Genomic DNA, 13,640 nt, shown 5'->3' with positions numbered 1-13,640 from the left:
GAGCAGTTTCAATATCTGTGTAACCGCCCGTCTGATGCCTAACTTTGCCTGAGACATAAAGATCTGTGTTCGCTCTCCGGGTCAGTGCCTAGGCTTTAGCGCAGAGGGCTGTCATAGTCGTGAGGTGCGCGAGAGGTAGTCTTCTCAGCCATTTGAGCTCTAACGTGTCGACACCCAGGAAAGTTTGTAATATCATTAATTCCCAAGTAGCCATAAAAATTCCCTCAGAAAGAAGTGTTACGTTCTATAGGCATAACCTTTGACTGCCATAAGCCAGTCGGGAATTCCACATTCCATCTCCCCTCGAACGCCTCACACAGAGCAGATTTCCAGTTGGCTGAAGTGGGTCCCTAGGCCACTCTGCCATGTCATCGGGTCTCGGCCTGCCTTATGGCCAGAGAGGAGGGGGCTGGCGGTTGGGGTTGAGATAGATCCTGACCTTGGCTTTGACTGGTCTGACAGGTCTCACTCCCAGAGGCCACTAGGCAGCTTCAAGCTTTCTTATCTCTCTCACTCGCCTGCTGCCTGGGTCTCAGATCTACAGCCCTGCTGAGGTGAGGTTGGGAGGAAATCACATTATAGATAGGTAGGACTTTAAAGGAAGCCTGAAACACATACTGACCCTATACTGCAACTGGGTCAGGGCTGTATCTGCGTTTGGGTTTTTCTCAGCCAAGACCTAAAGGAACTCGTATGTTGACAGGGATATGATCCCATCCATTACAGCCTTTCAGTATGTGTGGATCTGCCAGAGAGAGAGCCGAGAGGGAGAGAGGGAGGGAGAGACGCTCTCATGGATGAATAATGAATCTAATGTTTTATTACTGAAATTCTTGGACCATTTATTTTAAACACATTTGCGCGTGGGTGCGCATACGTGCACGTGAGCATGTGTGTCTGGCGTAAAGCAAAGCTATTTTGGCCGAGTTTCCGAGTGCCGTAGCAGTGGGGGACAAAGCTCATTTTAAAATGTCCTAAAGATTAGGAGGCACATGATCGGTTGGAGGACTGCAGGATATGGGCCTCACAGCATGCCCAGTGGGGGAAGCCCTCTCTCTCAACAGCTCTAGCCTTCTTATCAACCCCTCTCACATACAGAGTAAACAGGAACTGAGGGTTGGCTGCCATAGGCTGCCATAGACTAGAAACATGAACAAACGCACAAAGGAAACTACAGTATTTAAGTGCATGCCCACGCCAGCCAACTCCAGCTCAACAAATCCCAGTGCTCTGTTTCTCCCCTTGACTCCTACACTGAAGTTGAAATTGGATTCAGAATTTGGATGCTGGTTCATTTTTTGTCTTGTGTCCATCCTACAAAGAGAACCAGAGGACAGGACTGCATATGGTGAAATAAGCAACATTTGCAGATATTTGCATTGGATAAGACAGTTCACAATCGATCCCCATCATCGCTAACTTACTCTGAGACATTTTATCGCCTGTTCGTGAGCTCGTATGACTTTTAGACCGTCTATAAACAACTTCCTTTGGTTTCTTGCCATGTACGATTTGGTATCCATGGGATCGTCGCGAATGAGCCTCACAAGACTGTTGACTAGAGGGTTGTATAGATAGAGAAGGTATAGTCTGGTCACTGCTGCGGAGGAGTTTGAGGACTTTGCAGGCCGCACCGGGCACGGTTTTTACAACCTCCCAACGATTTAGCGATGTTTTCTGTAAAGGTGATATTCGGTCCTTATGAGCTTTAGTGCTATTTAGACACTTCAACCACCTCAAGGAATTATTTGGTCTGTATCGCACTCCAAGTGTACTTTGCGAAATATGCGTTCGATAAAGTTTGAGGCAAAGGTCCATAATTTTCTCTCTCCCAAATGTAGGCGCTGGCGCCCGTGGGAACCCTGCAGCTTTCGCACACACAGTAAAAATGTCAGGAGTAATGCCCCACCAAAGACGTAATGCAATACATGGCAGCGTGCTCCGCATAACATATACGAGTCAGGCCTTCAATCTTCGGTTTAAATACCCTCCATTTGACATTACGACAGACCATTGCACATTCTTTGCATGCCTTCCTGTATGAGGAGGAGTACGCCAGAACCCTATCATTAGTAGAGGTTTCCGCGATGACAACAGAGACTTAGCTAGCTGCGCTTAACGTTTGATGTAGGGTGTAAATCTTTTTGGTGACATGGCACTCTGGTGATGGGTAGATCTCTCTGAGAGACAGGGAAAATCATTACCTGGCTGAATCCTAACTTGAGATCTGCTTTAACGTGGACTTTTGCTTAAATCACTAGGGACCTCAAGTTGGGATTTGGATCTGTGAGACTATGTGGCTAGTTGTCTCTAACAACAGATATTTTCTCCTGACAATTCCTCTGTATGACAACTTCTTTCCGTTCTAAGTTTATAGAGCTAGATGCACTATAGTTGATGTTTAGCTACTTTTGTTAACTAAGCCTGCAAGGACATCCCAGGCCGGCCAAACCCTCCCCCTCCGTCGCCTCATGGGTGTCCCGGTCGCAGCCGGATGCGACAGAGCCTGGGATCAAACCCGGAACTGTAGTGACGCTTCAAGCACTGAAGTGCCTTAGACCGCTGCGTCACTCGGGAGGCCTCTGGCAACTTAATTTGGTCCTAATGGCACTCAGTGGGTTTAGTGTGACTGGCATCTCTGCTGGGTGCAGTGGCACCTTATGACTTCCAGATGGCCTTGGGGACACCACTGATAAATAGCACCAACACTTTAAATTATTCAGTTCAGATATGAGGACAAGGAAGTACATGTAGGTGCGTTTAACAGAAAATGTTGAAGAAAGTGAAAAATAAGATGATTTCATCAGGTTATTTGGATATCCTTTCTTATGAATGACAAAACGCATCATCACCTGGCCATCGCCATGTTCTTCTGGCCTCTGTCCTTGCCCTTGATGATCATTGGTCACCTAGTATGCGACTTTGGCCGGAGGTTTGGGCCTGTGCCATCTTCAGTTGGCACGGGGGCATACTGGAGACGGTGGGCACCTGCAGTGGCTGGCCTCAGGTCAGTCCTGAAGTGTGATAATTGCCCTGGTGCCAGCCATACGGTTGCCTTCTGAGAAGAAAGCTCTTCCGACAATAAGGGTTTCTCTCTATTTTCAGCTTGAGAAAGAACATTAGAGTGTTCCACAATGTAGGCTATACCATTATAATGTATACTGTCTGTACCATCATATTTTACGTGTTCTAGATACACACAGTGTATCCAGCATGAAAAATATGCTCATGGGACGAGTCTAAACGATACTAAGCTGGGTCATCTCTCAGAGGAATTCCCCATGATTCAATTATACGTGAACAGCACATGACGGAGGTCTAAAAATCAATGGAGGGGGCATCTGTGGCCGTGAGATAACGCTTCACCCAAGAGAGGCGTCACCAATACCAATAATTAATTCAAGCTAGCCACAATCACTACCGAAGGATAAATAAGTCGCTATTGGATGTTCGTATGTAGCCAACCACTGACACAGTCACTATCGGCTTCTCCAAAGAACAGCTGGGTGGAATATTATGGCTAGGTGGCCTAGTTCTTCCACAATAATGTCTCATACTCACTATACAGGCATGGCATGGATGAGCACATCATTAGGGCAAAGTGTCAAATAAGCTGAACATCTGTTTTTCCATACTGTTCCCGGGTCTCTGCTCATTTGGGCCATGCTGTAATTCAATAGCACACTTTGGGAGTGTGTGTGTGTGGAGTATGTGTGTGTGAAGGTATTCCCTCTTGACACTACACAGCTGGCCGCCTGCACTCAGGGTCAGCCAGGCGAAGTTACCCAGCGGTGCTTCTGGAGTTACACTCTTCCCTAACTCGCTGAAAACGAACACCCCAAAAGAGTATGAATGAATCACACCTTCTTTGAAACACAGTCCAGTTCTGCCTCAGTGTTCCTCTTCACACTTGGAAGAGGAGTGTTTGGAAACAAGGCACCGGCTGGAAAAATACACAATACGCACTATGGCTTTGGTCTGTTTTTTCATTCTCCGTGTAGGCTTCTGTATGGTCTTGTGTACCACTGCTGTTGATAAACACAATAGAATCTCCATTGAGAGAGTTAAAAAAAAAAAAAATTACTTCTGGACTAGGCTTAATCTGGGAAACCGACCCCTGAACTTCCTAATAATAAAGACAGTGTAGGATTGTTGGGCTGTTCTTGATATTACTGATGTTTTTCATCCATATTTGCACATGGAATCCATCTTTGACACTCATCTCCATCTGTTGTTTACAGGGGTACATGGACGCCAACAAGTGCATCGAGGAGCTACTCAAACAGCTGGAAGAAGAGCGGAGGAATGTCCGAAGGTAAGGGAGGATCCTCGATCTGCGTTTTGACAGCTGCTGCTAGTTGCCAATAAATATTAACAGCTGAACGCAATCTATTCTCAATGAGAACCAGCCGAACAATGTTGTTAAATTTGGGAAGCTGACACAATGATTTGTGTGCAGTCTTGGTGAGAGAATGCTATTGTGAAGTGGTGGTGAGGACAAGGTTGCTAAAGGTGAGGAAAGACAAAGATGTACGTTCAGTCCATTTCAGTTTTGGGGTTGGCTGGGGACATTTCTCATGGAGACAATGGGGATGCGGAGAGGCCAAACTCATGACCTTGGCCCTCAAACCTATCCTTAGACCCTTGAATGTCACACCGCCCAAAGAAAAGAGAGACCATTTTTCAAACTTCACCCCCATTATCCTATAACTCTCCATGTCAAAAGAGCTGTTTTCTCCCCATCCAGCAACAATTTTCCCCTTGAGCGAGCAGGGAGGCCTGGGAGAGGGGCCTCTGAGTGGACCCTGGGTGGATGGTGGGGGTTAGAGGTTGACCGCTGACCAGGGCCTTTGCTACGGCAGGCCGATTTTCAATAGAAGGGTAAGGAAGTGGTGTGTAAAGGAATGATTGTCTTGTCCACAGTCTCACTCACACCACTTTAGAAGAGGAGACCCTTCCTCTTTTGACCAGGAAAGTGACCTAATGACAGGTTAGAGGGGCCTGGTTGTTATTGTGTGGACTGGCCCATGAGAGCGGCTGGGGTCTTCTCACTAGGGGCTGTTTGGAATCCATGAACTTGCTTAGACCTGGAAGGACAGTGGGGGCAATAGCTAGGGTTTTAGTGATCATTGTTTATTTTTGTTAAGGATTTTTAAGTTGTGTTTGCGTACATTTTTTCTGTAAGTGAAACAGAATGATATTCTAATTAGATAATGATAATTTTATCTATTCAACATTTTTCTTCCAGTAGCTCACATAAATAATCACTTACCTACAAATTAAAACTTAAAACTAACATACAGTTGAAATCGGAAGTTTACATACACCTTAGCCAAATACATTTAAACTCAGTTTTTCACAACTTTCGTCAGTTAGGATCCCGAATGTATTTTAAGAATGTGAAATGTCAGAATAATAGTAGAGAGAATGATTTATTTCAGCTTTTATTTCTTTCATCACATTCCCAGTGGGTCAGAAGTTTACATATACACTCAACTAGTATTTGGTAGCATTGCCTTTAAATTGTTTAACTTGGGTCAAACATTTCAGGTAGCCTTCCACAAGCTTCCCACAATAAGTTGGGTGAATTTTTGCCCATTCCTACTGACAGAGCTGGTGTAACTGAGTCAGGTTTGTAGGCCTCCTTGCTCACACATGCTTTTTCAGTTCTGCCCACACATTTTCTATAGGATTGAGGTCAGGGCTTTGTGATGGCCACTCCAATACCTTGACTTTGTTGTCCTTAAGCCACAATATTTGAAAATATGCTTGGGGTCATTGTCCATTTGGAAGACCGTTTACGACCAAGCTTTAACTTCCTGACTGATGTCTTGAGATGTTGCTTCAATATATCCACATAATTTTCCTCCCTCGTGATGCCATATATTTTGTGAAGTGCACCAGTTCCTCCTGCAGCAAAGCACCCCACAACATGACGCTGCCACCTCCATGCTTCACGGTTGGTGTGGTGTTCTTCAGCTTGCAAGCCCCCCCTTTCCCCTCCAAACATAACAATGGTCATTATGGCCAAACCGTTCAATTTTTGTTTCATCAGACCAGAGGATATTTCTCCAAAAAGTACGATCTTTGTCCCCCATGTATAGTTGCAAACCATAGTCTGACTTTTTATGGTGGTTTTGGAGCAGTGGCTTCTTCCTTGCTGAGCAGCCTTTCAGGTTATGTTGATATAGGACACGTTTTACTGTGGATATAGATACTTTTGTAACTGTTTTCTCCAGCATCTTCACAAGGTCCTTTTCTGTTGTTCTGGGATTGATTTGCACTTTTCGCCCCAAAGTATATTAATCTCTAGGAGACAGAACGCATCTCCTTCCTGAGCTGTATTTTCTGAGGTCTTGGCTGATTTCTTTTGATTTTCCAATGATGTGAAGCAAAGAGGCACTGAGTTTCAAGGTAGGCCTTGAAATACATCCAAAAGTATAGTTTGTTAATTAATAAGAAATTTGTGGAGTGGTTGAAAAATGAGTTTTAATGACTCCAACCTAAGTGTTTGTAAACTGCCGACTTCAACTGTACATATAATTACAATATTCAAATTCATGGTAATAAACCTCCTTGGAATAGACAGCTACGCTGACAGACCTGACAGGCCAGATCCTAAGGATTGTGCCGCTGTTCCTCGGATGTTGCTCGACATTGTTAGTGACAGTGATAAATGACTCCATACATTCTTTTGTTGGGCTAAAGCAGAAACTCAGGACTGATAAAGACAGGCACGCCTCCTTCCCTTTATTACGCTGTGTCTTACGGCTACTTTATCGAGAGGACTTACATTATATTCCTCATTTTCTTCCTGGGAAAATTAAGGCAATCAATCCATCAAGAAGCTGGAGAGAGAACGAATTGGTTTCCACTTCAGGGCTTGTTATTTTTGTGTCCTATAGGCCCAATGCAAAATTATATTTATACAGTCTATCACATTATAGAGTAATATTACACAGATGTAGGATATTGTACCTGATTTCAATATTGCGTGCCATACTTTATTGTAAATGCCTTTTGTTTGATGTTGTTTCCTACATTGTTAGGAGCTAGTAACACAAGCATTTCGCTGCACCCTATATAACATCTGCTAAACTGTGTACGCAACCAATAAACTGTGATACGATTTGATGCTCTATTCCACTTATACTTCCACTTGTACTGTGTTTTCAGATTACCCCTCCATTTACCCCTCAAAATACTCCTCCATATGCCCCTCAAAATACCCCTACATATACCCCTCCATATTCCCCTCAAAATACCCCTCCATATACCCCTGAAGAGAGACATAATAAGTCATGTCAAACTGTGTATAAATAGCAGGAAATGCGTTTTAACATGTCAAAATAAATTCCGGGGGAGGAGCCCCGGACACCCTTCTACTGTTCTATCCCCCCAATATCTACACCACAGTTTCGCTATTGTTATGTATTGTAATTACAGGCTAAAAACAGATTACAAATCAAACACTTTAAAAGATATGATAATGTCTGCCAACGAATACAAGAAAGCTCTCTCTTTTTTTGCCAGTGTTCTCATCGTATGTCAAACCCATCTGTTCCATAAAATAGTCCTCCTTGTATCCACTCCCTTCCACAACACACACACACACACACACACACAGCATCACTGGCCGAGGGAGCACAGAACAAAACCACAGTGGGGTACTGTCGCGGCATCGCTCATTATTTCATTAACTCTGATGACGTCCATGACAAACACAAACAAAGGCTCCACAGCCCTGTGTCAACATCAGATTGAAAACCTCCAAACAAGACGAGACATGTCATGATGCATCATATAAGCTATCCTTATGGTTGTTGCGGTTATATCTGATTCTCTCTGATCGTATCAGATAAAGGTTGATTGTATGTGGAAATGATTGGCCAAAAAGATAGATTCACAGTAGATGTATTTGGCCAAACAACAATATTAAGTATATGTCATGTACATCTATCTCTACATGTAAATAGAGAGGGAATGTGGTGAAAGTGAAGTGAGTGACAGCTTTCTCTCTGTTTAGACAGTGAGCTATTGAATGGGAGCAGGCGTGATTTGGATGAGGACATATGGATGCTGCTTTAGGACACTAAAAAGCATGACTGGCCGGGTGGAAGGTCACGTGCCCTGTCTGAAAAGCTGCTGTGTCGAGGGAACAGAAATATATAATCTTCCTTGACCTTGGAATAAAACAATGTAGATTTAGTTTTTGTTCCCTCTTTCTGCCAATTCCTCCTTTTTTCCCATCATCCCCTCCTTCTTGCACTCTGTCCATGTGTCTGCGTGTATGGTTGGGATTGCCTGTGGTCTTATCTTACGTAATGAAAGTGTTTTTCACTGCATACTAAATCTCAATTGACTTTCCTTTGGGTGTCTGTGTTCTACATTTTATGTAGAACTCTGTCCATTGATCAGCCAAGTGGCCAAAGCTGGTCTCACCTGGCCTTACCCTTAGCAGATGGTGTGTGTCTTTGTTTGTCTGTGACCCCTCCACACCTTGGAGGACTCAGGGAGGGCAGGCAGGCAGGGGGCCTGCTCAGGGTAGCAGGGGATGGGGTGGGGAGCAGGGGAGAATGGGCACACTGCTGGCGATCTATGAAGGAAAGTCTCTAAGGCTATGAGGACCGGCAAGTCGTGCATCTGCAGCCCCTCCCGAATGGACATTAGCCAGGACATCTGCTGATCAATAAACTATTTATCATCTTTAGAGAGGAATTATCCCTCCAAATTTGAGGGAAGTGGGAGGTCTGGCAGTAGGTTTTGATAGATTATCTGTCCATTTTAAAATATCTTTGTTTGGATGTATGTCTCTTTGGGTCTACAAGTAGTAAAAAGCAACTATTTATCATCCTTTAATGTTCAGCCACTTGGAAGAAATGTATATTGTATTCCCATAGCTGTCCTTCATTTGTCTGTGTGTGTCCTTGCCTGATCAGGACATTGCCACTACTCACAAGTACTGGATTATGCTTAGATGGTGAATTATAGCCACCAGAGCAGTGTTCATTTACCAGTTTAGCTTGAAAATGGGATTTCATCCATAGTAATTGGACTTATTTTCCTTCTGAATTCCCTCTAATTTATTTGGGCAATAATCCCTCCCTTCATGAAATTGCAGCGTCTCAGTATGAGACCCTTAAGGCCGCGCTATGATCATCAAAAACAGTTCATAGTTGAGTACATGATTAAATACATCTTTATTCGAGTTCCATTTTGGGCACAGACTGAGGGGCACTTTCATTGAAAGAGATCCCGTGTGTGTGTGGGCACGTGTGTTCATGTTTATGTTTGTGTGTGTTCATCCACGATGATGATAGCAGGCTAACGGAGGAGGCTTTTCCTCCACTGATGTTAACGGCTTGTGACTGTAGCTGTGCGGCTCATTGATGTTACTACAAGGCATGTCTCGACCTCAAAGATCCTTCTGTTCCCCTACCGCCGCTGCCGGTAGATGAAAGGCTATGTAATCCTGTGTGGAAGTATGCGGCCCTCTCTGCCTCTCTCCATCTTTCCCTCTCCAGATGATGAGGATAGGGCCGAGCCTTCCCTTGGTATGGCCCACAATGCAACTTCGCTCCCCAAGGCTCTGTTCTGCAGCCATCTCACTTGGGTGAAGGCCATGCATTTGACAACTGTAATTGGATAAGTTGACCAGTCTAATGCTTTCATTTGATAATGCTAAGCCCCCCACCAGAGACCTAATAAGGTCAATTGTGTATTTATGTGCCCTCCTGTGAGTGAGAGACTTAGCCTAATGCATTGATTAGAGGTCAGTTCCCCCACCATAGTTGGAGATAAATGAATCCATTGGTTTTCTATAGAAATGTTTTGCAGAGAGATCCCCCCCCCCCCCCCCCCCCCCTCTTTTTCCCTCAGAAAACTCCCATCAAATACATTTTTGGATTTGATTAGATTCGGTGAAATATGTTTATTTTAGTAATCAGTGGTTGTTATTTCAAGCTCTTACAAGTGTGCCCTGATGAAAATAGCGTACTTTGAGCTACTCAAGAGTAAATTCTAAACAGAGAACTGAACAATGCTTGGGGAAATATGCAGCATGTGCTTTTAGCCTGTATGTTCCATCTGTTTTTAGCATAAAGCTAACTTGAGCTTAGTCTAAGCTTAGTCTTACCATAGCCTTAGCTTAGCTGCTTCGTCTTTAATCAGAGTACCGTGGAGAGCTGTGCATCTTCTTGGTCAATACTGCACTGTACTATCTAGTAACTGAAGATGAACTCATATAAACAGACCAGATGACGAAAACACTTCGGCCAATTAGTTCAAGCCTGACACTGTTGTTGGCCCATAACACAAGTCGGCCATGACTGCCACAGTACATTATACGGATCTCCAACCACTAACACCAACCCAGTCTGGTCCAGTGCTGTTTATGTCTGTGGCTACTGAAAGATAGCCTGGTGAAGCCAAACGGAACGCTGCATTCACCCTTGATCCCAAATGAACGCAGCGTTCGGTCTGGTTTAACCCGAGGCTTAACTGTAGGCTAACTGTAAGAGCCCTGAGGGTCTCCCGTGATTTATCAGTATGCCCAGGCCTGGCTAAAAACATGCATCAGTTTTATGGCGCTTATGAGAGGAAGGGGTTAATCGAACGGGTTAATGAAGCGCTTCGCTAATACATTCTGAAGGGGAGTGTCGTCTTAACTCGCCGTAATATCTCTGTGCCATTGTACAGTGGAGAAGGAAAGCACTTAGGCTAGTGACTGAAATGTTATGTCGGTCCTTTATCCACTTGCCTCCCCCACCATTCAGTCCACACGGTACCACAGTAGCGTCCTTGATGGCCATGCATTTCTCTTTATGATGTACTCAAGGTCAAGCATAAGCTAAGTGGTCATCTATTTAGGGTTTGAAAGCATCCTGTTACGGAAGATAAGTGTGTTTGTGTGCTTGTGTTCAATTCTTGCATGACCGAGGTCAATGGCTAACCGGGCTATCTGCATTGTGTCCCGTCACCTGCCAACCCCTCTTTTTACGCTACTGCTACTCTCTGTTCATCATATATGCATAGTCACTTTAACCGTATCTACATGTACACACTACCGCAAGCAGCCTGACTAACCGGTGTCTGTATGTAGCCTCGCTACTTTTATAGCCTCGCTACTGCATGTAGCCTGTCATTAAACTGTTGTTTTATTTCTTTACTTACCTATTGTTCACCTTATACCTATTTCGCACTATTGGTTTGAGCATGCAAGTAAGCATTTCACTGTAAGGTCTACACTTGTTGTATTCGGCGCATGTGACAAATAAACTTTTGATTTGTTTTGATTTGGTCGGCTGTACAAAGAAGGGCTCTGTTCTAACCTCAGGGGTCTTTCCTGGTTAAATAGGTTGAATAAGTAAACAACATTACACAACATTATAATAAAGGGACGTTTTGTTGTGCTGCTTACAGTACTGTAGGTTCATTGAGAAGAGGTATTAGGACTGTTCTTGTGGAAAAATCAGATCCGGTGAAGAAGAGTGGTCACTGTGGCCTTGTGCAATGACTAATGAACACGGGTGTTTACCCAGCCGACCCGATGGCTTCCACACCATTAATCTCATGAGGCCTGCCATGCTAACTATGGCACCACGTACACACATCACAGCGCTTGAGCCGCTATGTTGTTCTATTTTGAGCAAAATGGGTGGCATCTACAGTTGTGATCCTTTGAGTCTTTAGATGTACAGTGTACTGGGTGAGCGATTTATTTCCTGGGATGTTTTGAGTGGAGTTCCTTGGCTTTATTCTCAAGGTGAGCTAGTAGGCTAAACAATGTTTTTTGCTCTTTTGTACGTGTTCACCGAAGCGTGCAGTTGTTTTGACTGACACGGTCAAGTTTGGAGAGACATCCTTGTACTGAGATGTGTGGCGAGATAGAGGAGGTGCTGGTCTGGCGCAGTATGCTTCTGGATGTCACAGTAGCTGCATCTGTGCTATTCACCTCCAGCTAAGTACCAGACTGACTCAGTCAACACGTATTGGGTTTGGGTGCTAGTAATGAATTATACCATGCTGTATCATTTCAGTATTGATTTGTTTTACAGTATTTATTGCTTTATAACATTGTATATGCTGTAGGTTTTGTGGTTCTGTTTAGCTCATGTGGTAGAGCAAGGTGACACCAGGGTAGTGGGTTCAATTCCCGGGACTATCTACAGTGGGGCAAAAAAGTATTTAGTCAGCCACCAATTGTGCAAGTTCTCCCACTTAAAAAGATGAGAGAGGCCTGTAATTTTCATCATAGGTACACTTCAACTATGACAGACAAAATGAGAAAAAAAATCCAGAAAATCACATTGTAGGATTTTTAATGAATTTGTTTGCAAATTATGGTGGAAAATAAGTATTTGGTCAATAACAAAAGTTTATCTCAATACTTTGTTATATACCCTTTGTTGGCAAGGACAGGTCAAACGTTTTCTGTAAGTCTTCACAAGGTTTTCACACACTGTTGCTGGTATTTTGGCCCATTCCTCCATGCAGATCTCCTGTAGAGCAGTGATGTTTTGGGGCTGTTGCTGGGCAACACGGACTTTCAACTCCCTCCACAGATTTTCTATGGGGTTGAGATCTGGAGACTGGCTAGGCCACTCCAGGACCTTGAAATGCTTCTTACGAAGCCACTCCTTTGTTGCCCGGGCGGTGTGTTTGGGATCATTGTCATGCTGAAAGACCCAGCCACGTTTCATCTTCAATGCCCTTGCTGATGGAAGGAGGTTTTCACTCAAAATCTCACGATACATGGCCCCATTCATTCTTTCCTTTACACGGATCAGGTCGTCCTGGTCCCTTTGCAGAAAAACAGCCCCAAAGCATGATGTTTCCACCCCCATGCTTCACAGTAGGTATGGTGTTCTTTGGATGCAACTCAGCATTCTTTGTCCTCCAAACACGGCGAGTTGAGTTTTTACCAAAAAGTTATATTTTGGTTTCATCTGACCATATGACATTCTCTCAATCTTCTTCTGGATCATCCAAATGCTCTCTAGCAAACTTCAGATGGGCCTGGACATGTACTGGCTTAAGCAGGGGGGCACGTCTGGCACTGCAGGATTTGAGTCCCTGGCGGCGTAGTGTGTTACTGATGGTAGGCTTTGTTACTTTGGTCCCAGCTCTCTGCAGGTCATTCACTAGGTCCCCCTGTGTGGTTCTGGGATTTTTGCTCACCGTTCTTGTGATCATTTTGACCCCACGGGGTGAGATCTTGCGTGGAGCCCCAGATCGAGGGAGATTATCAGTGGTCTTGTATGTCTTCCATTTCCTAATAATTGCTCCCACAGTTGATTTCTTCAAACCAAGCTGCTTTCCTATTGCAGATTCAGTCTTCCCAGCCTGGTGCAGGTCTACAATTTTGTTTCTGGTGTCCTTTGACAGCTCTTTGGTCTTGGCCATAGTGGAGTTTGGAGTGTGACTGTTTGAGGTTGTGGACAGGTGTCTTTTACACTGATAACAAGTTCAAACAGGTGCCATTAATACAGGTAACGAGTGGAGGACAGAGGAGCCTCTTAAAGAAGAAGTTACAGGTCTGTGAGAGCCAGAAATCTTGCTTGTTTGTAGGTGACCAAATACATATTTTCCACCATAATTTGCAAATAAATTCATAAAAAATCCTACAATGTGATTTTCTG

At 44.2% G+C, this 13,640-nt stretch overlaps 1 protein-coding gene across 4 annotated transcripts in view; it reads left to right on the top strand.

The window, feature by feature from the left end:
- Window positions 1-13,640, top strand: part of LOC110495841 (nck-associated protein 5-like) — a 159,898-nt gene that overhangs the window by 40,678 nt on the left and 105,580 nt on the right. For all 4 annotated transcript variants that reach the window (XM_036952282.1, XM_036952280.1, XM_036952279.1 and 1 more), the window contains exon 3: window positions 4,242-4,315. In XM_036952282.1, coding sequence (XP_036808177.1) covers window positions 4,242-4,315 — 74 coding nt within the window. The remainder of the gene's footprint in view (window positions 1-4,241; window positions 4,316-13,640) is intronic.

The sequence above is a fragment of the Oncorhynchus mykiss genome, chromosome 18 (assembly GCF_013265735.2).
Source record: "Oncorhynchus mykiss isolate Arlee chromosome 18, USDA_OmykA_1.1, whole genome shotgun sequence".
In the NCBI taxonomy this organism is placed as follows: Eukaryota; Metazoa; Chordata; class Actinopteri; order Salmoniformes; family Salmonidae; genus Oncorhynchus; species Oncorhynchus mykiss.
This window is presented reverse-complemented; position numbering and strand designations above follow the sequence as displayed.